General features: G+C 46.8%; 6 protein-coding genes across 6 annotated transcripts; 3 read left to right on the forward strand and 3 right to left on the reverse strand.

The window, feature by feature from the left end:
* Positions 1–2,407: 2,407 nt before the first annotated feature.
* Positions 2,408–6,711, reverse strand: TGAM01_v210503 (hypothetical protein; the record flags this gene model as incomplete). The annotated part of the gene is made up of 5 exons (XM_018809592.1): positions 2,408–3,570; positions 3,642–5,598; positions 5,655–5,719; positions 5,780–6,467; positions 6,541–6,711. The coding sequence occupies 5 exons, from the start codon at positions 6,709–6,711 to the stop codon at positions 2,408–2,410; spliced, it is 4,044 nt and encodes a 1,347-aa protein (XP_018657195.1).
* Positions 6,712–7,761: 1,050 nt separating this feature from the next.
* TGAM01_v210504 (hypothetical protein) lies at positions 7,762–11,195 on the forward strand (the record flags this gene model as incomplete). The annotated part of the gene is made up of 2 exons (XM_018809593.2): positions 7,762–9,090; positions 9,165–11,195. 2 exons carry the CDS (start codon positions 7,762–7,764, stop codon positions 11,193–11,195), a joined length of 3,360 nt encoding a protein of 1,119 aa, XP_018657196.2.
* A 746-nt stretch (positions 11,196–11,941) lies between these two features.
* TGAM01_v210505 (hypothetical protein) lies at positions 11,942–13,121 on the reverse strand (the record flags this gene model as incomplete). Its single annotated transcript, XM_018809594.1, has 4 exons — positions 11,942–12,252; positions 12,317–12,528; positions 12,601–12,761; positions 12,816–13,121. 4 exons carry the CDS (start codon positions 13,119–13,121, stop codon positions 11,942–11,944), a joined length of 990 nt encoding a protein of 329 aa, XP_018657197.1.
* Positions 13,122–14,051: 930 nt separating this feature from the next.
* On the forward strand, positions 14,052–15,529 carry TGAM01_v210506 (hypothetical protein; the record flags this gene model as incomplete). Its single annotated transcript, XM_018809595.2, has 3 exons — positions 14,052–14,798; positions 14,909–15,018; positions 15,091–15,529. 3 exons carry the CDS (start codon positions 14,052–14,054, stop codon positions 15,527–15,529), a joined length of 1,296 nt encoding a protein of 431 aa, XP_018657198.2.
* A 3,574-nt stretch (positions 15,530–19,103) lies between these two features.
* Positions 19,104–19,434, reverse strand: TGAM01_v210507 (hypothetical protein; the record flags this gene model as incomplete). The annotated part of the gene is made up of 2 exons (XM_024550815.1): positions 19,104–19,201; positions 19,320–19,434. The coding sequence occupies 2 exons, from the start codon at positions 19,432–19,434 to the stop codon at positions 19,104–19,106; spliced, it is 213 nt and encodes a 70-aa protein (XP_024404444.1).
* A 1,371-nt stretch (positions 19,435–20,805) lies between these two features.
* TGAM01_v210508 (hypothetical protein) lies at positions 20,806–21,592 on the forward strand (the record flags this gene model as incomplete). The annotated part of the gene is made up of 2 exons (XM_018809596.1): positions 20,806–21,495; positions 21,554–21,592. The coding sequence occupies 2 exons, from the start codon at positions 20,806–20,808 to the stop codon at positions 21,590–21,592; spliced, it is 729 nt and encodes a 242-aa protein (XP_018657199.1).
* Between the last annotated feature and the right edge of the window lie 186 nt (positions 21,593–21,778).

The following is a 21,778-nucleotide window of genomic DNA, read 5'->3' on the forward strand; positions in this document are numbered from 1 at the left end:
AAAAGTCACTCGTTTGGGCTCGCTCGGCTTCTGCCCAAATGAGGCGGTGGAAATCTCAATATCGATCGCTACAGATTGGAGTTGAAGTTGCGTTCCATCCTTGCTCTTATTAATGTCCACTCTTATACGACGCAGATGTATGTGGTTCTTGAAGAAGTCTTGTTTGAGGAGGATATCGGTGATTAAATTGAAATCCTCGCCCCCAGGAAGTAGTCCCACAAGCCAGGAAACGATAATATCAAGCGAGTCTTCAGTATCCAGCTTGATTGAGAAGTAGTAGCCTTCTCGAACAGGAATCAAACTGCCAATTAGCGATGCTGTACCTCCTTTGGAAGTGACAGAACACGGAATCTCGAAAGCTGCTTGACCCGTCTCCGTGGGATCGGAATTGGCGTCAGAAGTATCCGACGTAATTGATTTCTTTATGATGACAGATGCCTCTCCGAATGTTAGACCTTGGAGTACTTGTCCCAAGAGACTTGTCAAGGAATTGATGTCATCTAATGAGAAACTGAGTCGTAGGGTAGCCCTGAGCTCCTGATCGGGGTAAAACCACAAACAATTGCGTTTTTTGTCTACGTTTTCCTTCTTCAGGGAAACCTTTTGACTGCGAAGTTCTTGTGGGAGAGCTGGTAGCCGATCTTGCAGCCCAGCATAAGTGAACACCTCGGTGACGGTAGAGAAAATATTCTCAAAATCTTGATTGACATCGAGACTAAAATAGATGGGTGTGCCTTTCTCCATCATCCCAGGTTTCGGTATTCCAGATGCGACATCAGGGCCGAATGATGAACAGAGTGCCGTATCTGATGAACTGAAGCAAATGGCCCAAGGCGACTTAATACGGAAACTGAAGTACTGAATATTCAGCTTCTGGGAATCGTCAAACTTGACAGACAGACTGCTCCCTTCTCCTCCCAATTTGGCCATCCATATCGCCCATGGATCATTATCGTCAATGGTTGATTGATCACTAGTAGGCTTAGCGGTCAAGGCTATTTCTTTCGTTGGGAGGAGACTCAGAAACGTATCAATATTCACGTCCGTCTTCGGTATGACATGTCGATCTGGCCCTTCAGACTTGCCAGACTTTGAAGAGGAGATGTAAAATAGGCCGTTTGAAGACATCTTAGTATGACATTTGGAAAAGACAATTGATGAGTCTGAGAATCGTCGAATTGAGCGCTGCAGACACCAGAGGAACTGGCCCGCGGGCTTTGACTTTCTGTGCCTCTAGCCCTATTCTCTGCTTCTGAACTTCTTTGTCCAAGAAACACTCTCGGCGTATCGCTTTGAGCTCATGCAACAATACCAACTGATAGAAACGCTCCCCATGCGTAACCAGCGTCTGTCACATAAACTTCTTCCTCCCGCCCATCCATGCGCTACTGCAGTCGGCTATAGTCTGATTATCTTCAGCTTGGATCTACCAGTCCGCTATGCCTTTTTGGCGCAGCCGGTGGGACAAAGAGAGCAAGGATTATGCAGCAAACCGGAAGAAGGATGCCGAGACTGTCGAATGACAGAGATTTAATTCTCGCAATTGGTTAATCACTAATTCATATAAGTTTTAAGAATTAGTCAATTGTGATCGTCATTAAGCCATGCATAGTATTAGTAAGAATGTTCCTGAAAGATAGTGGTGCAGGTAATAGTACACAAAGCTAGTGATCCTTATTCCGGTCTCAGTGCATGTAACCGATACATGCCTGCATTAGGGCGCGGGACAGGCGTCATCAACTCTATGATTGATACGGAACTGATCTACAAGAAAGCTGTCAACGTGCATTTTACGACAAGTCACATCGCTGCGCCTCGCCGCAATATCTGATATCGAGACGCTGTTGTATGCGGGATGTGCCTCTCGCATACGTCGCCGAGAGACTTGGACGAATGAATATTTGCTCACTGGCGGTCTCAGCTCCCCTCGCAAATATCGAATCCTCTTCTTTCATCACTCTTACCAGCCTCTACCACGCTGATCACACCAGAATCTCTCGCACTTGATCCAACATGCCTCCGAAACCGGCGTCAAAGTTTGAGCCCAGTACAAGTGATGACTTTATCAGTACGCCTTCAACCATAGTGTACTCCTAACTAATGCGTGGCGGCTTGGGCTAATCGTGTATCGTTTGGGTAGAAAAGTACGGGCGGCCAGTAGGAATTGGGCCAGTCCAGGCAGAGAAATTGATGGATGAGGAATCTGATGTACCTGATTCAAAGGCCCTTGCCGCTCGAAAAGAAGCAGAAAAGCAGTCGCAGAAAGAGGAGGAAAAGACCGCAGGCGACTCAAGGGAGTGATACTTCATCATGATGTTTGTAAACTAGTTCAATCTCACAACAACAAGATGAATACTATGGCTCGACATGAGAACTAGCTAAGAATACTAACTATACTGAGAGTAATCTATTCTCGAACAATTGACTGGCGCAGTTGAAGATATCCCTCCACTGATGTATAAGGCCCCTCTTGAAACTTGGGCTCATTGTCCGCTCCAGCAAGGCCCAACGGCATGAAACAAGTCTCTTCCTCACCACCCTCTTCTAGCACTTCACTGTAGGGCTGGAGCCAAGCCCAGTCCGCCATACCCATTTTTGGTAGCCCAACAGCGTCCGCGATGATAGACTTGGGATCCTTGATGTTGGTATCCTGCGTGAGCAAGTAGGCCTTTCTGAAATTTGGCACATTTTTCGTCACGGTTAGCGGCCCGAAGTGGAAGAAGGCCGTCATGCGAGACAAGGCATCCTGCCACGTCCATTCCGGAATCTTGAGAGGTTGCGTGGGTAGAATACTCGTGTAGCCGTGGACCGGATAGAATGGATCTATGATGGCGCCGAAAGTGTTTTCCTCTAGCATTTTGTTTCTCTCAAGCTCAATCTTTGCCCCAGTGTTACGAACGGCATCGATATAGAAAGGCTTCAGATGGGGGAAATTATCCGGCTTGATAATTTTCAACGGTGAACCTTTCCCTTCAGCCCCAAAGTAGGTATAGCACTCTCGAAGGTCGAGATAGCTCTCCTGCGACTGTTCCTCCTTGGGCAGAGTCTTGAAGTAGCCAACAAGTCCGTCATAGGCACGGCTCTTGTCGCCTAGTTTCAACGGAAACTCATACAAGTCTTTTTTGGGCACGTTTCCATCATAGCCTGGCAAAAGGTATCTGGCTGGTCTGGCCGTCTTGAGACTCGACTGGGTCGTAAACTCATCTATGCCAAGTTCTAGACTCCAGGCCATATTCACCAATGCCAAAGGCCGGCCGATGATGCTGTTGAGAAACTGAGCGTACGCATCTGGAGCCACCGCTGCGTAGTCCATTGCACCTCCAATCATGTCCAGCATGGATGATAAATACTTCTCATCGCTGGCAAAGCGATTGATCAGATGGTCGAGCTGGGTTTTACCGTCTGCGGCACCAGACGTATTTTTGAAAGGAAGCCATTTTTCTGACTTTGTAGCGCCAGCTTCTCCTCCCATACGAACTTCTCTGTAGAACCTGCCGTCTTCGAGAAAAAATTGGATAGCTCGGTCAAGGTAATTGAACACCATCCATCCCCAGATAGGCTTATCCCACTCTATAACGTACAAGTCAGCTGTAGCTCGCGGAAACAGAGAGAGTGCTTGATATGAAAAAGAATGTGCGTACCGTTTTGAGAAGCCCATTTGCCATCTTTCTTCCTATCCACAAAATAGGAGTTGAGTCTTGCCATTTGATTGATATGCGGAGGTATTTGTGCATAGTGCGATCCAATTTGATTTGGTAATGGCTTCTCGACAATATTTGGCATATTATGATCCAGCTTCTGCGGCGCAAAGTACTCGCTGAGGCAGGGTCGTAGATTTTGAGGAGGCGCCTCCCATCGAGGATCAAGCGCATGAACAACTTGGCCAAACTTGTCAATAATGTTCAATTTTGTCAATTTGAATTGGCCATGCGTGACGGGCTTGAAAGGGCTATCTTTTGTCTCGCTGGAAACGTATACCAGAGATGCATATGGCGTAAGATCCGTCTCGGTGCCCATATACTCCAGGTGAGTCTTGTTGAGGCCAGCATCATTATCTGTCGCATCCTTGATATAAAAGAGCTTGCCTCCGGGTTGCCGAATGGTTGGCTTAATATGCGTTCCTTGGCTCATCGTCAAGAGGTGATCATGGAAGCCTGCCATGGGCGAAGACAGAAATGTCAATTTTGGAAGATCTCGTATAAGATCCTGAGGATCCATGCCTTTCAGTGCCTTTTTGAGCTCCTCCGCTGGCGTTTGATCAATTACCTGCTTTACTTGAGCCTGTAAAGAGAAGGAGGCTTGTGGCAGCACAAGAACCCGGCCAGAGAGAATGCGGATGTTTTGCTTCCGCTTTGGTGTTACTTCTGGCTTCCATTCAGGTTTGTTCCATAGAAACTCCTTGTCGGAAATGCCAAAGTTATACTTGTCGGTACCATCAGCTTCAAACCTTCGGGCCTCCAAAGACCATGCCTCATAGTCAATATGCGCATACTCAGCCTCCCATTCCATGAATAAGGGGAAAAATGGCTGTGTATTTCCCCAGTCATCTCTTTTTGTGCCAAAACGGGGATCAGTATCGTGGTACAGCGGCTGCAAGGTTGCTTCAGGTGCGGTTTTGTCACCGCTGCTCAAGTCAACGAATTCCTTGACAAGAGCTGCCACAGTATTTTGGATGTCTGGAGGTAGTTTATTGATCCCGACCGTGTTTTGTATTTGGCCCAATTCTTCTCGACTCTTCCATGCCGTGATGTCAGTGTTGACCCGAACAAAGAGTGATTCAAGCCAGTCATGTGGCCACGCAGACTCAATGTGGCCAACAAGTAAATTTGGATCTTGCTGCGTCTGGAAGTTTGAATAGGCTGTGCTCGCAATGATGTCGTTGGCTATGAGAATTTTTATAGCAGGATCGTTCAGCAAATCTCCCTGCTGGCCATTTGACTCCTTTCGAGCCGTGTCTATGGCAGTTTTCTCATCCATTAGAGCTTTGACCTGTTTCTTGATGTCTGAAGTCAACTTCTCTTTTTCCGTGTCGCCTTCAGGCAGTCCCTGGCTAACGAAAGACCACCAGACGGAGAACAGATTCCACTGAAGGCGTTGCTCTGTTCGATCAAGCGAGTCAAGCCGGACCTGTTCCTTGTTGATACGGCCAAGCTTGTCAATGATATCTTTGTCTGGCTTAACTGTTGGCTTTCCAGAGTCAGGGGCAGTCGAAATATGGAACCTCGTGCCTCCTGGAAAATTGTCAAAATTGAAGTTGTGCAGCAAATCTCGTGCTTTAGCATGACCGTCGATGGTGTCTTCATCAACAAGCAAATACTTTTGGATGTTTTCGATGGCAGTCATGACTTTTCTAATGGTATCATCTGTTTCGTCAGGCTGATGCGCCTTGACATAAGCTAGCAGGGCGTCCAGTGGAGTTGTCCCGATGGCTACCGGCGTAACATCGTGCAGCTCGTTGGAGACCTTGTCTGCTGGGATATTTTGAGGCTTGTTATTGGCATCCCATTTGACATTGTACATAGCCCCATGACAAACGGTTAGGCCGCTGGCGGACTCATTAGCCCAACCCGAACCGTCTTTCGACTCAGGTTTCAAGAACTGTGATAACATGAGCCTCCGACTGAATTGTGCCACATGAGAAAAAAGAGGCTTACCATTTGACAATTCTTAAGTCGTATAGATCTAGTAGTTTTGCTTGTTTCGTTGATATAAAAAGGATCTGAGAGCGCTTATTAGCTGATTGTATCTACTTATGCGATGAGACGGATGGGTTACGTACCTCTGTCAGCTTCAGCATGCCACCCAACCACGTAGTAGTCCGCCGTTGCGCTCTGAATGACGTTCTGAGTCTCGCCAGCTTTGTACGTGAAGTTATCTAGCATGCTGAATACATTCGAGTTGTGTTGCTGAAAGTCTGGGAAAAGCATGTTGCCGCCGTTGAGTACCGTGACAGGAGCCCTCTTGGGATGGGACTCAGTCCAGTCTCCAACTGGTGTCTTGGATCCAATGAATATTTCTGCCTGTTCACCTATGTTGACATCTTCTCCCTCTGGCGCACTGATGAAAGGAGCTACGTCAACCTGGAGATCCACATCATCAGGCATGGTCCCGACTTTACTTTGTTTGTCGCTTTCGATGATCCATGCTTCATACTCGGGAACACTGATGGAATTGAAACTCGGGACGCTCTCTCGTATACGACGGATGACCAGCCATCTGTTGGGGATTGACCGAAATTGAGGCACCGAAGTATCTGGATCAGCAGCATCCGGGAGACCTTCTTCATCGCGATCCAAACCGCCATCTTCAGTCGCTGCGATACCAGAACGGTAGACCCTTGGCAGCATCCAATGCAAATAAACCCCTTCACGGTGTTTGTAGATCTCACCGGTATCAATGTTTGTCAGCCGTGAGTTGTACCTGTTCTTGAATGAGTTGTGGATGTCTAGATGAGGGAGAATGTCACTCTAAACAAACCACGCGTTAGTGCCTAGGAATTAGAGTGATATGATCAATTCGGATGGCTCATAATGTATTTACCTGAATGAGGGAATCATGAAGCCTCAGAAACGTATAATTCGGCTGAGTGATGGGAGCAACTTTGGCCCTCATATCATCGCCATTTTCTCCGCCACTGCAAACTTGTTCATTGAACACGAATGCGTCCAGCTTCATCGGCACACTCAGAGTACTATTCAATTCCTCAGACATTATCAAGATTTAGACTTTTGTTGTCTTGTTTCCAAAATCTCGAGTATAATTTACTAGTACTATTGTTGTGAAGGTATGGAGCAAAACATCGAGCACCTAGTTGCGCTCTTACTGAAACATCAACCTCTTGAACGTCTTGCTCTTCATTGAGCGAAAGAGTAATTCCAGCGACTGCAGATCAATCCTTACAGTCGGCCGCATACATGTCCGGACAGTCGCACACCCCCTCCCCCAGAAAACACACGCTTTGGTGGATATGCAGCTAGTAATTTCATACCCCAGACTCATTCTAGTATCCCCTAGATTGTAAGCGCCAATGCACCTCAACCCCACAGATGGGCGATCGACGGCATATAAATACAACACCGTTCAGCTCGAAACGGCCGGCCACAACTGTCATGCACGTCTGTCTGTGACAGTGTTTGCATATTATGACATATGATATCTGAATGGGGGACAATGTGGCGAGCCGAATCTAGCTGAATCCGCATTTTAGTTATTTCAATTGATATACTGCCCCGCACAATGAGGGGTTGTGATGGCATCTGCATATCCTTCCGTATGTTTCTGCCTAAATGAGGCACGATGTGTCGGGCTGAAGATAGACTCAGCTACTCTAGCTGATACATAGGCTTGTATGCTGAATGATGGGTTGTGACGAATGCTGCATATTATCACATGAATTCCTATCTCCGCGGGCAACGATGTGACGAGCTGAACCTACATTTTAGCTGCTACAGCTACGTATTATCACATACATTTCTGTCTAAGTGTGAGACGACGTGGCGAGCTGAACATTTCAGCTTTTACAGATGATACACTGCCTCGCAAACTGGGAAATTGTGGCTTGCTGTCTATTGCAATAGGATTCAGCAAAATTTCGGATAGTTTCCAATGCCCACTCAAATGTTGAGTACGCAATAGTAAGAGAACCTTTGGGGAAACGCCTCTGCGCATTGTATTACCTGATAGCATCTGAATCGCCTCATCTCAGCTCAAGACACCACCTGGATATCGTCCAAAGGTTTACAAGTCACCGCACTCGAGAAAATGGTCTCTTACACAATATGCCGGAAGCCACCTCAGGCGCGGTACCTGGCTCATCGTTACGCTCAAAAGGCACTATTACGAAATGAAGCCACTGAATTGGCCTCTAAACCGGAGAAGCTTTACCCAGGCCAGGAGCGTCTCTATTCTTTCTATGAGCCGTCGATGGTCGCTGGTCTACACCGCATATCGACTGAGCAAGTCATCAGAAGAGACGAAAATAAGGAAAAGGAGATCAAGCTCAACGACAGTCAGGATTTTAACGTAGTCGCTCCCAAATTCAAACTTCCTGATAGGAGCGTTCACTCAGTGTATCCGCCTCAAGGCCACACTGATAATGTTGAAATACTGCCGCACATTGTCCTCACAAATCCACAACTCCCATGGACCAGGAGAGCTGTGGAAATCAAGGATCCCAAAGCACGGAACCGCGTCCCTTGGCTTGCCCTCCTCGTCTTCAGCCAGCATGAGCTAGCTTATCCTAAGCTTTCTAAGAAGCAGACCAGTACTTTGGATGTCAATTTGTCTCTAGGCGAACTTGGGAGCTTGGTGGCGGCGAGCGACTCTGACTGCATCAGCCCTGCTGTCCAAGCAAATGGGGATCCTCATGATGGAGACAGCAAAGATATCGGAGCAAACTTCGTCTTTGTACCAAAAGACTTATTCAACGCTCTGTTTAAAAACTATGAGCAGTCCACCAACCAAAACCTCTGTGACGTTACGCGTTACCAATGGTTTTCTCATACAAGAAACATCAATACCACCGGAATGGCTAATAGCGGCATTGATGGAGAAGAAGGCGTCTTCAGCGTCGTCATATCTCAACGTTCTGGGCCGCTGGACATAAAAGAACCAACAGACCTGATTATCCATCTCGTCAGCATAGAAAACGTCGCAGACATGCCTTATCCAGTACAAAAAGATCGGGTGGCGTTGTGTAGCCTCGAGAGCTGGTCGTATACCTGTCTTCCCCCAGATTCGTTCAATGTGTATGACGCTTTTCGACACGTTGGCTCTCAGCATGACGTCTTGCGCGTCGACCCAGAGCAGATCAAGAAAAGCCTTCCGCTTGGACAACAACTTCCAAGTCGACTTGAACGTCGACTGCTTGATGGATATGTCATCACAAGATACAGAACCAAGACTGGGGAACAGACGGCGGCGTGGATCAGGGGCCCGTTTGTACCAACATTTGTCAACCACGGAAAGGAAGATACACCTATGTCCTATACCGGCGAAGACCTCCAAATTATGGATAAAGAGCTTGGTATCATGGACATCACGTACTCCACGGCTTGGCAAGTAGGCAAGTCACTGGCCCTAGCGGACCAGGTAAGATATAAAACCTTCTTTTTATGTGTGGCCCTTCTGAGAGCAAAATCGCTGACAATCATTTTCCGTTGTAGGGGTATACGACGGCTTTGTCTCGGCTGCGTCTAACCATTGGCCGGGAAGGCATGGAAGAAACAAAAAAAGAGATACTCAAGGCCAATGGCTTCTTCCAAAATCGTAATGAGATCCTTCACCAGCTTGCAGAGTCGCTGAAGACGCTGAGGTCGCTTCGCGATCCGGCCAGACTTCAACACGGTCCCGATGCTAGATGGATGCCCCTATCATCTGTATCAGTGGACATGTCCCGAAAATCATCTTTGGTCAAGCAGCACTACAGCGAATTTGTTGCTAAAGCAGCCGAACGCGTTTCGAGGTCAACTACCGAGGGCGTCATGTACAATGAGCTCAACACTCCCTTGAATCCTGACTGGATGATCGTCTTCTCGTGGATTCTTGATCGTATCTACCTGGCCGGTGTACCCGCGCATTACTACATCCCCGATCCGTCTTACCTGCCACCAGAAAGCTTGCGGTTCTTCCATATTGATCGTCACTGGGTTGACAGTCTTATTGATGGTGCTTTAAGCATCGGGAGTCATCAGGCTAACGATGAGAAAATCCGCAAAGAGCTCAAGAAGAGGGTCAACGACTATCTGGGCCAGGCGCATGAGGGATTGCACTACCAGCCTCAGCGGCCTGGTTTTGGTTTCTTGCTCCGTTCAGAGCTCTGCATCAAGTTCCCCGACCTTATTGTAGAAGCTTACCGGAAAGACCAGAAAAAGCCCGACCCAACTATCATTATCCGGCAGGAAAATATTGCTGAAGGCGTTCTTCTCGTCATGTTTGAAACGAGGCCTGGCTCGGCGGATCTTTCCAAGATTATTTTCAGAGAGCCACCTCATCAACAGGCATTTGCTTGCGGCGCCTCGCTGAAGCCAACACACCTGAGTGTTGCATACCGGAAGATCTATACCATCCCTCTCAGCGAGCAAGAAAAGAGAGAAGTTCGAACTTACCCCATCAAGACTCTTATGCACTATCCTGGGGGGGGTGACAAAGAACAGCCGAATAGCAAGCCAATCTTCACATGGAACGAAGATGGCGTCGACGTTCGCGCTCTGCGACTCCCTGAATTCGCAGACAGAGTCCACAGCATTTTGAAAGAAGGCCTTAAAGATGATTATACAGAGACTGATCCCACTGCAACAATGATGGGGATACAACTGAACAATCCCATGTGGTACTTGGAAGTTCGGATTACTCCCAATCTGTTCCCACCTAGTGAGTGGGACAGCAATGATGATGGCTTACTCGCCGGCTTGCGGATGTTGCGTGATCCAGTAACACCGCTCTTTGAAGCTGCCTTGTGCGAGTCAAGCAACAGCAAAGTGACTCTTCATCCATCTGGTATCGACTGGAAGGCTGCCTTTGCAACACCAGCTGCCATGGCCAGTCAGGCGGCTATTGAGGCCATTATCCCGACCAGATTGAACCATCTGTCTCCTCACATACGGCCTTTAACTGTACAAAGCAAATCGGCCATTTTTAGAGCAACTGCTTTACAAGCTGCCCATAAATTATTGGGAGCGTCGATGGAGTCCTCATTAGACAGACTGCTTATGGGTTTCTCAATGTACTCGCTGGCGAAGCCTTCAGCGCCAGGATATTTGGACAAGCTGAGTTACCGACAAGACCTAGTTTTCTCTCTTCGCAAAAAAGACAACAGCAACGACGGCTGGATCATGAAGCGCATCACTGTCACCTTCCCCTACGGAACCCCTGACAGCAAGGTCCGCGCAACGCTGATGGACTTTTACGATGGGCCCGGAGCTACCATGGTTACAGACTATAGACTCAACGTTGTGACTTCTCTTACGGCAGATGAGAATGGCAGGCAGTTTTTCCACCTTGCCGTAGTCCCCCGGGCGGAGACTATCGTCATGCGAAGCATTCAGAATCTGAGCTTCACGCTTAGTGGTATCATGATTGCTGACTACAGCGACTGGCCAAGCGGCAAGACTCCGTCTGTCAAGGTCACTGTTAAAGAGGAGTATGAGCATCGCAACCCGCAAGATGGGAGTACGAATTTGAAGTTAAATTTGTAACTATGCAGTGTAGGAGGCAAGGGGTTCTTGGGGAGAAACGGATAAAGGTTGCGATAGTTGTTAGTGAGGATAGTGCTACAGAACAAAATGCGAAAGATCGCTGGATCAGCGCGGCTCTTGTGATTACCAACTCCATTCTCTCATTAGTTATTCTTTTTGAGCTTGATGAGTATCAAAGTGCATTTACTGTTCACTGCGCATTACAAATTTCCTTGTGTTTTTACTACATTGTTGTTCACGCTGCTTAGGCTTTCGTCGGCGATTGACACATTCCGCCACGAATAGCATGCTTAGCAAGCCCAGAGAGAAGAATCAATACAATTGTGTATAACTATCTTGCGATTTGGCTAACCGGTACTTTATACTATTTTAGGTGCAACAACATTTTACTTGACCCAAAGAACAGTGTCGCCTGCCGTGATTTCTTCTTGAATGAATCATTACGAATGATTTCTTCCACAAAAAATACCACGCTAAAGATGCTGATGCTAGAAGTAATAAAGAAATGCACTTAATCGGCTTCCTCTGCCACGCTCTGAGGCGTCAAAGCTGTTTAGACTACCTTCTGATTTTTGGCACCACGCTATCTAGTCAAAAGTGTAGCTATTGTCCTCTTTTGAACTGAACAAACTTTGTATTGTGGGTTTTCTGAGCTACAAAGCGGCGTACTAAACTATATCGATGCAGAATTTAACACTCATGGCGACATAGCCGTAGAATTACATCGCCATGCCAAAGTAGTATGCCTATGGAGCTACCTTCCAGACGTACGCATCTACTTCGTTGTCAGAGTCTACCTGCTTGTAGTAAATGGTAATCTGGCCCTTCTCCTCATCAGCCACCACAGAGAGATCAGACTGCGTATCAGCTTTGAATGGCTGGTGTCCGCCTGCGGGAGCCGGCACAGTGGTCCCCGATGTCCATTGACCTGCAGACCGGCTGCTGTACATGAGACGGTAGGTCGATGACAGCCAGAAGAGATACACCTTCTTGTTGAAACGGCAGATGGCTAGTGGAGTTGGGCTGCGAAGATCAGTGATGCCAGTGAGCTCGCTAGCTATTTAGGAGATTCTTATTAGCTTCCTTATACCACTACCATAATCACATCGGCATGTACTTACAAGAATTCTTCTGCGTTCGATACTCAAAAATCTTGTCTTTCTTTTGGAAGAAGATGTACGGCTCCTCCGTAGTTTCTCCAGGTGGAGCATAGTAAATTGCACACAACCGAGTGGCGTCGGATGGATCAGAGCTCAGGTCGGTGCTCAAGATATAGGCTCTTTTCTCTTTGATGTTGTATTCAGCGACTCGTCGGTCACTGTTGTCGTCTTCCCTATATAGCCAGCACAGGTAAGCAACGCCATTGACACGTCTAGGTAATATCTATAAGAGATTTTGTACTTACACCACATAGTAAACCAGAACCTTTTCATGGTCGGGTCCATCACTATCGGGCTTGGAACAGGCCGCAATGCTGAACGTCTTTGCCGTGGCCCTCTTCAATGGATGGTAGCCAGGGCTGATCAAGCACACGGCGTAATCGTCTCTGACAGCAAACACTCTGGTCTATTTCTCATCAGCAAGCTTTGGCAGAATCGACGAAATAAAATAGGTACTAACCAAGCTAGGTGTCACAGCTTCTGCAAAAGACCAAGTGGATTGAAATGGTGCTACTTGTTTGGTTTCGACAGGAGGGTCAGCGGGCTTTGTAAGAGGAGCCCTGTTGTCGGGCGCTGCAATCAAGTCGTTGTCTGGCTTATCATGCGGTGGTTTGCCAACCACGGGTTGTTGGAGATTGTCGTCCTTGTCGGTACGACGAGCCAGCTGAACGTAGCCATCTGCCACATTCCACACGAGATTATTTCCGCTTTGGTTTTTTGTCGGTGGGATGGGGGCAGAAGCAATGGCCGAGTTCTTGCTAGGCATGGTTGCAGATTTGATGAAGAAGATGTTAAATTATGTCTTGAGAAACGTTTTTACAATGATAGGCAGCGTGATTGTGGAATCTGAAGTTAAAGATGTCGATTCAGTGCCATGTTCTCACTTTTAAATATTTTTGTTTGAGTCTTCGTCTATAGGTCGACATCACGTTGCGCCGCGAGCTACCTCATAAGCCAACATCGTCAATCACATCTATCAACTGACGAATGTTTGCCGCTGGAGGATCATTCAGCTGGCTATGTGAAGCAATACTGGACATCAGTTACCCCTTTGAGACACTCTTTTCGTCTGCTCGACTCCTCTTGCACGGCACAGGTGGGGCATAAGGAATCCATGTCAAGCTACACCACAGAGAATGCATATCCGTGGATATTGGATAAATGCATAAAGTAGAGGGGTGTGCAGACTTACAAACGCAATAGCGTCATGCAAAGTCTCGGCGACTACGGCACGGGAAGCGCTGGTTAGTGCACGGGGAAAATGCTAGCTTGTGAGAGGCTTCTTCTGATCGTCACATCAAGGAGGCTGGAGAAAGCTATGGCAAGCCTCTACTGATTACTGGCCGGATTAAATCCCGCATATCTGTCAGACAGCGACAGGTTAGTGTGAACACTTCATTGAGACTGTATCGTGTAGTGATATCAAGTAGCGCCTGCAGAGAACTTTTGTAAGTAGCAATCGGGATAAGATGGCCTCCAGCAACAGGGGGCTTTTGAATAGCGAGAGCCACCTATCTGTATGCTGATTTGCTGTTACTTTGGCTGGCCAGTCATCACCATGCTTTAGCTCTGTTGGCCAAGTTCCACCTAGAGATGCGGCTCGGGATTTTCAGCTGCCATCGGAGCACCTTATGGCTTTCTACATATGATATCATTATTCAGGGGGCATAGGTGAACAAACACGCACCGTAGGCGTATGCCACTGTCTTCGGGGTTGGACCTAATTTTCCATGTCCTCTTACACTTGTTTGAGACTTTGAAGCTGCTTGGTGTCTCGCAACGAATTATTTTGAGCCCCCTTCTTCGAGCCTCAAAATTTAATCCATACAAAGTTTTCAAGCGAATAACTGCCTCTCGCGCGATCTTCACGCCTTTTTGGACCGCAGTGATACCAATCATGGAGTCACTCACTATTGACAAGCTTGTCATCGATAAAGCCTGGATAGATACTTTCAATGATGGGCCCTACACTTCTTTGATCATGGTCAGTTATCTTCTGGACAAGATGGGGCTGACCCACGAATATTTGTTGGAAGAGCCATTCACACTGAGCTTGAAGTCCGGTGACAACAAGAAGAAAAAGGAGTTACAGGCAGCTTTGGAAGCAATAGATGCAGAGGAGATAACTCAGCCACCGCTCTCAATCTGTTGGACTACTCCTGCTGGGCGCTGTACGTCATTTGCATTGCGTACCACTAATGATCTCACGGAAAAGGTTGTGAGCAAGGTCAACTTCTGGTCTTACGATTTTGGTAGTCACAGAGTGGCTCGCTGTAAAAATACAACTACTTTGATGGATTCGGCATCCAAACGAGGCGCACTCTTCTTGCAACAAGGCAGTTGGGTGGGTTCAACATTAGGGGAACAAGAATGGTCTTGGTGTCCTAAAGACCCGAGTAACCCTGATTCAAAAGATGGATTTTTGGACATCAGATCCAAAAAAGTAAGTTAAAAATCTCTCCGGGAAGTTTTGAAGTTGTCTCGAGGCTTCTAGAGCCTTTATCTGTTCAACTGAGCGACATAGGCGCACGAAGCTTATATATTATTCTGTAGAAAGGCAAATACGCCCCAGAAATCCGACGTCGCGCTGCCATGAAAGCCTGTCTGGTACAGATGGTGAGCGACAAAAAGGGAGCACAAGCACCCGCTCTTACCTTATTTCGGTGTGTACCAGCCCAAGATCTCCCGACTTGCCATCTCTTTGCCGCGTTCTCTCCCTCTAACAATGCCCTTAGATATTTCAAGGACACAGAGTCTGAGTTCCGGGGCTTGATGTCTTGGAAGCTCAGTGGCAAAGATAAGAAAGAGCCAGAGTTCACAGACACAGGGGAGCCATTCGACGACGATCAGAGAGACGACGATGTCGCGAGAGAATTGAAAGGCCTCCACTTGACATGGACTTATGAAGCACCTGAAGGCCGCAAAGTCAAAAGGGATCCCACGAAGAGATTTGTTATCCAATGGGGGGATCCTCGGGCTTCGGAGGAGACAGAAAAAGAATGCTTTGAAACGCTGAAGATTTACTTTGACAACTGCTGCATTGCCTCCGGACCCCGGGAGGTGCAATGGAACAATATTAAAGAGGAGCATGACAAGTTTTGGAATGCCGCGTGCAAAGTATGGAAGGGTCATCCCATGGTCACTCACAAACCACATGATCGATCAAATAATTAGAGTAAATGATGTTTATGTTCTCAGGATAGCCAAGAGGCCGATATTGTATTCGACAGCAATAAGGAATCGGTTAGATTTATGATTGGTCTAATAACTTGTTGAATTCTGCGAGTTGTTGAATGGCTCCAAGTGCTTGCTCCATGAATCTTACCCTAAACTGTAAAGCTTGGCCTAGTGAACCGGCGTCTCAGCCATCTTCAGTGGATAGCGATGCGTAGAGCTCAATCGTTGTTGCAGTCGGTCAATATGACGTTTCGTCAGAGCTCCAGTAGTGTTGAGAGAAAAATTCAGACCCGGGAGTTTCCTACCACTTTAGGCGTCTGTTTTAAGCTATATATACGCCGCAGCTATCTGCTTTGCGTTAAACCCGCTGATTAATGCGCCGGCGGATTTCATCTGCTCCTAGAGATTGGAAGCCTCCACTTCCCTGTATTGGGGCAGGACTCTCTGGCTCATGATGGTTTCGTTGTCCGTTTAATGCGTAGTAAGGGCTTTGCGTGCAACGTTTTGGCTCTCCAGCGCCAACAATTAGTCAGTAGCGCTTCAGTATCTCAGTTATTACCATTTGTTAACAAAACGTACCCTCAGCTCCGTTTAATTAGAAATTGCACTTTCTCCATAATACCCCAATCGCTAATAGTCCTGAGATTCTATCTCTATTTAGAACTTCAGAAAGCTTCAGAGCGGAGAGTTCTATTATGTCTGACGATTTGGACGCAAACCTGCGACACAATACATTTAGCACTGGCTATATTAATATCGGTTGGCAGCTCTTGGATGAAGTCAAAAGCAACTTCAATACTTTTTAAAAAGGTTATAATATCACCTTATAGTCTGTCCAGAAGCTGCCGGCATAATGGGCATACCCATAAGGTAGCTGGAAACCTGAAGAAGGCGCCGATAGTGTCGGAGGCCAAGATTAGTCCAGGTTGCACAGGTAGCATTGCTTAAAGCAAGAAAATAAAAAAGGGCAAAGAGGTTTATTTTAGAGCAATACGTCTTATATGATTGATATTTGATTCCAAAATGTTGGTTGTGGTATATTTATATTGTTGAGATTTACAGTAAAAGGCAAAATGGGTGTCGCGAATCTATAACAGAAAAGCACATGCAAGAAGTCTACACCCCTTTTAACCAATATAACAACAAGAGCCCGGCAGCCGACAGAAACATAGTATTTGCAATGCAAAGCGGGCATAAGGTTATTCAACATAACACAACATACAGTCTCGATGGTGCCTACCCGCATGGTTTACAGCCATCACTGCTTCGTGCTTACAAGTGGGCTTCAACCCGGTGGCATGAATTCATCCACCAGGCAAGCAAGATAAGAAAAGAGCATGAAGTGGCGAGATCTCCTACAACAACAGCCATGGCCAGTACCGGTGTAAAGAAGAAAGTCATTTTGGATGAAGGTAAGAGTACTTAAACAGACACCCAGGACTCATTACAGGACTAATTCTTATCCAGAATTACAAATATTATCCAAAGATCTTATTACCTTTTTAAGTCCCCACAGGGTCGGCGTATGCCTCCTGTGTAGGATCGCGGTCCACCCCGGTGACGGTGCCGAATCTCATTTCAGAAACCAACATAAGACTAAATGTCAAGAGTTGCATGCAATTAAGACGCTCTGCCGGCTCTAGGACATTCAGAGCCCTAATACCGTTAAGCTACCGCAGCATGGCAGTCCACCTATAACTGTGCTGCCAATTCATCTAGGGTTCAAATGCCACTTATGCATATTTTATCACAGAGCCAGGTTATTATATGAAAGCACTATCGAAAAGAGCATGGGCGAAGTAGTAGAGAAAAATGAAAGAAGGCATCCTTACAAGCATTTGTACTCAGCGGCACTGGGGTTCACTATTAAATGGTGGACCATATCTAATCAAATGGTTTCCATGGAAGCGCACGGAAACAGCAGCTCCCGCCGATGCAGAAGACCAGGGAGACGACAACTTGCTTGCCGGGATTAGCGCCAGAGAGGTTGGCACGCATGCGCTAGCGCAACAGATCAACGCCGAAGATACAAGAGCGCGAGGGTACCCAGCCAATCCCAGCGTAATTCAGGAGGACTATTAAGACAACGAGCTTATTTGCGTAGCTGGCGTGATCGCGAACAAAAAACTGATCTCACACTTTCGAAGAGTTCCTAAACACCAATTGGAAAAGGAAGGTAGAAGATCCTAGGGATTGTTGTCCCTGCAAAACCTACGCCTCAGCCTGCGGGCATGGCTCTACGCCAACAACATTCGCAGATGTGGATATATTAACAGTCAGACTCATTAAAAGGGGGCTTTGATAAGGCACAAAGAACAGCAAATTATAGAGTTCCGCTTCCTCTAGGAATCTAGCTATCTAGCTAAGACACACCGACTATAACCAGTTAATTAGGTTTAGGTCCGGCTCCAAGCCTACGTCCGGATCCAAACCTCTGATTGAAAGAAGTCTGCTTTGCGTGCTCTTTAGATAAATTCTGCAGAGATATATCGTCTATGTTTCCGGCGATTTGAAAAATTCTTTGATCTTTAGATATGTTACAGTAACAGACGGGAGAGTTGCACCGCAAAGCTCATACATTGATCGAAGCCGATCTAAAGCCCAGATATAGTCCTCTTCAGTTTCGCCGCTCAAAAATGCAAATGCAATGCAGAAAGATCACTGGCAAGCATCAACGCCAATAATCTCAAGAAGCGGCATCCCATGTTTATTCGTTTTGTATGTGCAGTCTAGGAAAAGCAGGTCTGGATAAGCTTTAAGATATGCTAATGACTTTGGATGAGCAAATAATACTGCTGTAACCCGGCCATCTTCATTAAGTTGCATCCGGTTCTAGAACCCTTCCTCATCTAGCTGATTGGCTCAAGCATGTATATTGCTTTGGCCTTCGCAGCGCTCTCGCTTGCTATCTGCAATATGGCTAAAGAGATCTTGCTGGGTCATAATAGTATTTGAGTTCTGACGGAGATAAGTCCTGATATCCTTAGGCACTATTCCAGCATTTGTAAGGCTGCTGATTGTTGATCTATCTGTATTAGATAGTGAGCAATGTGCTGGATGAGCAGACTCATGCCAGCTTGGCTTATGGTTATGGATAGCAAATTCTTTATCCGGACGATGTTTCAAGGCCCATATAGCCTTATTGAGACTTTGCTTTGCTAGAACAGAAAACTGGCAGCTAGTGCCTCGTGTGCTAGTATGCCGTTTACGGCCTTTTGAGGCACTTGGAGGGTGGCAGGCACGATCGACAGTATATGTAACAGTAAGCCTTCCAGTCTTCTCATTATGTGATCTTCCGGTTACAAAGGCATAGCATTGCGGCGCTGCCCAGGTGTTGATTGCTTTGACCAAGGCATCTCGAGACGCATAATCACCCTCAGGAGGAATACAGTCATCTGGAAATTGATTAGCCTCTTCAATCGGCTGCATCTTATATTAGCTCGATGAAAGATAGCTAATCAATCTTAGGAGCAGAGAAGTTGGCGGTGTGTATTGGTGGCCAGCAGCGCTTATATAATCCCCTCAGGTACCCGTGGCTCTATTGGATCCCAGAAGTTGCCTAAATTGTGTCCTAGTTTCTCCGAAAACGTATTCCCTCTAGCGTCGTCGCAAGAAGCGCCGATGCAAATAGTTGGGGCAAGCGTAGGCTGTGGTGGGCCCGCCGTGTAGCTAAATATATCAAGATTAGCTTTCTCTAGGTCCTGCAAAAGGCCTTTACTTAAGTTCATCGCCCAATAAATAACGCTGAGGCGTTAAAGACTGCCTAATTTAGACATTCAACCCATACCTAGGTCTGATACCAACGAAAAAAAGGGTAACCGAAGGGACGCATATTGGATATAGACCTGGTTTAGGCACTTAATGAAACATAGACATCTGGCTGACAAAAGACTCCATATCATTAAGAAGAGATGAATCAGGGTCGGCTTGTTTACTTAGGGTCGTCCAGTTGAGTCAGGCTAACTTGTTCCATCGCTGTTAGGTAGTTCATTTGAGGTCACTTATGCAGTCGGGGTAATGTTAACTAAATCTATCAGGTCCATCTAATTCAATTTCCATTATTATTTTCTGCCGGGGACTTGCGTACAACAGGGTGTTCGATTGCCGCGGGCTTTCGGGGTTTATCCCTGCCGCGGGCTTTCGGGGTTTATCCCTGCCGCGGGCTTTGACAACTTAAGAACATGGTATTAGATGAACCTACGGAGTGCTCATCCAATAAGGTCTTTTTACTGCGGAATATGCTACCCTGAGTACTTATACCTATCAAATTCTGAACCGCAACGTAATCGAAAGTAGAGGTAACGACTGGTCTACTTGTACCCATATGTCAGGCATGGGGTGGCAATGAGTGCCGCGACAGCTACCAAGAGACGATAACCTCCTTCTATATTTTACCTCAGCTGAGGTACAGTATTCAACATACCACCAATCAACTGCTGCTAAAAAAATTCACCTGTCTGTTACGAGTAACTGTCTTGGTTCCCCTTTGCTCTTCACATGCTTCTCATAATCTGACACGATTGGGTCGTCGAGTTATGCTTATCCCGGTGAATTACGATCTATATCTTTGTAAAGAGCCTTCTTTTGGTCATGAGTTCATTGTCATGCGTCTATCTCCACCTTGTTTGGAAAACGGAGTTGCTATAGCCCCACAGGCCCCTCGCTTTGATGATGGGCGTCGCGACAGTCATTGCACAAGTTTTTTTGATCCTACAATGGTGACAATGGTATTTCCCTCATAGTAAATAATGTACTAGATGGCAGCAAAGAGTTGAACCCTATATCATGTTCTGTGACGATTAACATATTGAGCGGTTTGGTGCCTAACTCCCCTTTGTACCAGCTGATGGCCAGCAGGGAAGTAAATACTGGGTAATAAACTGACTCGTTAAGCAAGGCGCCACCGTGACATGGACATCTTGAAATGATCTAGTCACATGCATTAAAACATGGGACAAGGGGTAAAGAGCTGAAGAACAGGGTCTTAGGCCACCTGTAATATAAATTTACTCTATAAATCTTGATGGAAACGGCCCCCGTTTCCTTCTCTGCGCCAATCACACGCTACCATCTTATTCCCTTGTCAAGCCTTTAGAAACGAGGCCCGTTTCTTATTTCGAGATTTTCCACGTTACCCGATAAAAAGCACGTATTTCTTCCATATCAACCTCTCTTGCATCTTCCCCAGCTCAGTAAACGGGCCTCATTTCCCCTTAACCCTCAAGTAATTCCCTCCTTAAAAACATCAGCAGGCCGAGGAGCTGAAGAAGAGAATGGCGGAACAAGAGGAGCGGCGAAGAATCCTGAAGCGCATAGAGGATGACAAAGAGGAGAGGCGGATGCGGGCGTCGGCAAAGGAGCAGCAGAAAATTGAGAGCCAAAAGGCAGACGGCGCTGCTGCCTCGGCCAATGCTCAGCTGAGCAAACTGCCCTCAATGGCCAAGGTATCCGAAATGGCGTCCTTACAGGTCCGGCTCTTTGACGGCTCAACCATACGCTCAAGATTTAAAACGGCTTCTCCTCTAAAGGGAGTCAGACGTTGGGTCGACGAGAACAGAGGCGAGGGCAATGCTCCCTACACATTCAAGCAGGTCCTGACACCGCTACCTAACAAGAACATTGACGCAACGGAAGAAAGCAAGCATCTTGGCGAGCTGGGTTTAGCTCCGTCATCAACCCTGGTCCTCATTCCCGTCCAAAAGTACTCTTCGGCTTATAGTGCCGCGGAGCAGCAGCAGAAATCCTTCTTTTCCAAGTTTCTTGCCATGATTCTGGGCTTCTTTACATGGCTCCTGAGTTTGGTTGGCCTGGGCGGTGGGCGGAGAGAAGCCGCAGGGGAAAGGGGCCAGGGGAGAGATGGAACACCTCTTGCCAGGGCGAGGACGGCTTCTGAGGAGAGAAATCGCCGTGTCAGAGGGCTACAGAACTTGCAGCGCGATCACCAACTTTACAATGGCAACTCGGTATGTGATTCATACATTCATCAACAACAACTATAGACTAACCATAGATTATTTGCAGCTTAATTTTGAGCCCCGATCAGACGACGACGAAACATGAAAGCAGAAGCAGTGTATGATAATTTCGCAGCATTTGATGTTCTTTCGCCTTATAGCGTCTTGTTTTTCTTTTCTTTTCTCTTTTTTAACTTTTACTCTGGGGATGTTCGATTGATTCTTCTTTTCTTTGTTTATTTATTTCTTTCAATTTCTTATTTGTACAAGTACAGGATTCCAAGAGCAGAGT

Source organism: Trichoderma gamsii, assembly GCF_001481775.2.
Source record: "Trichoderma gamsii strain T6085 chromosome Unknown Scaffold_64.2, whole genome shotgun sequence".
In the NCBI taxonomy this organism is placed as follows: domain Eukaryota; kingdom Fungi; phylum Ascomycota; class Sordariomycetes; order Hypocreales; family Hypocreaceae; genus Trichoderma; species Trichoderma gamsii.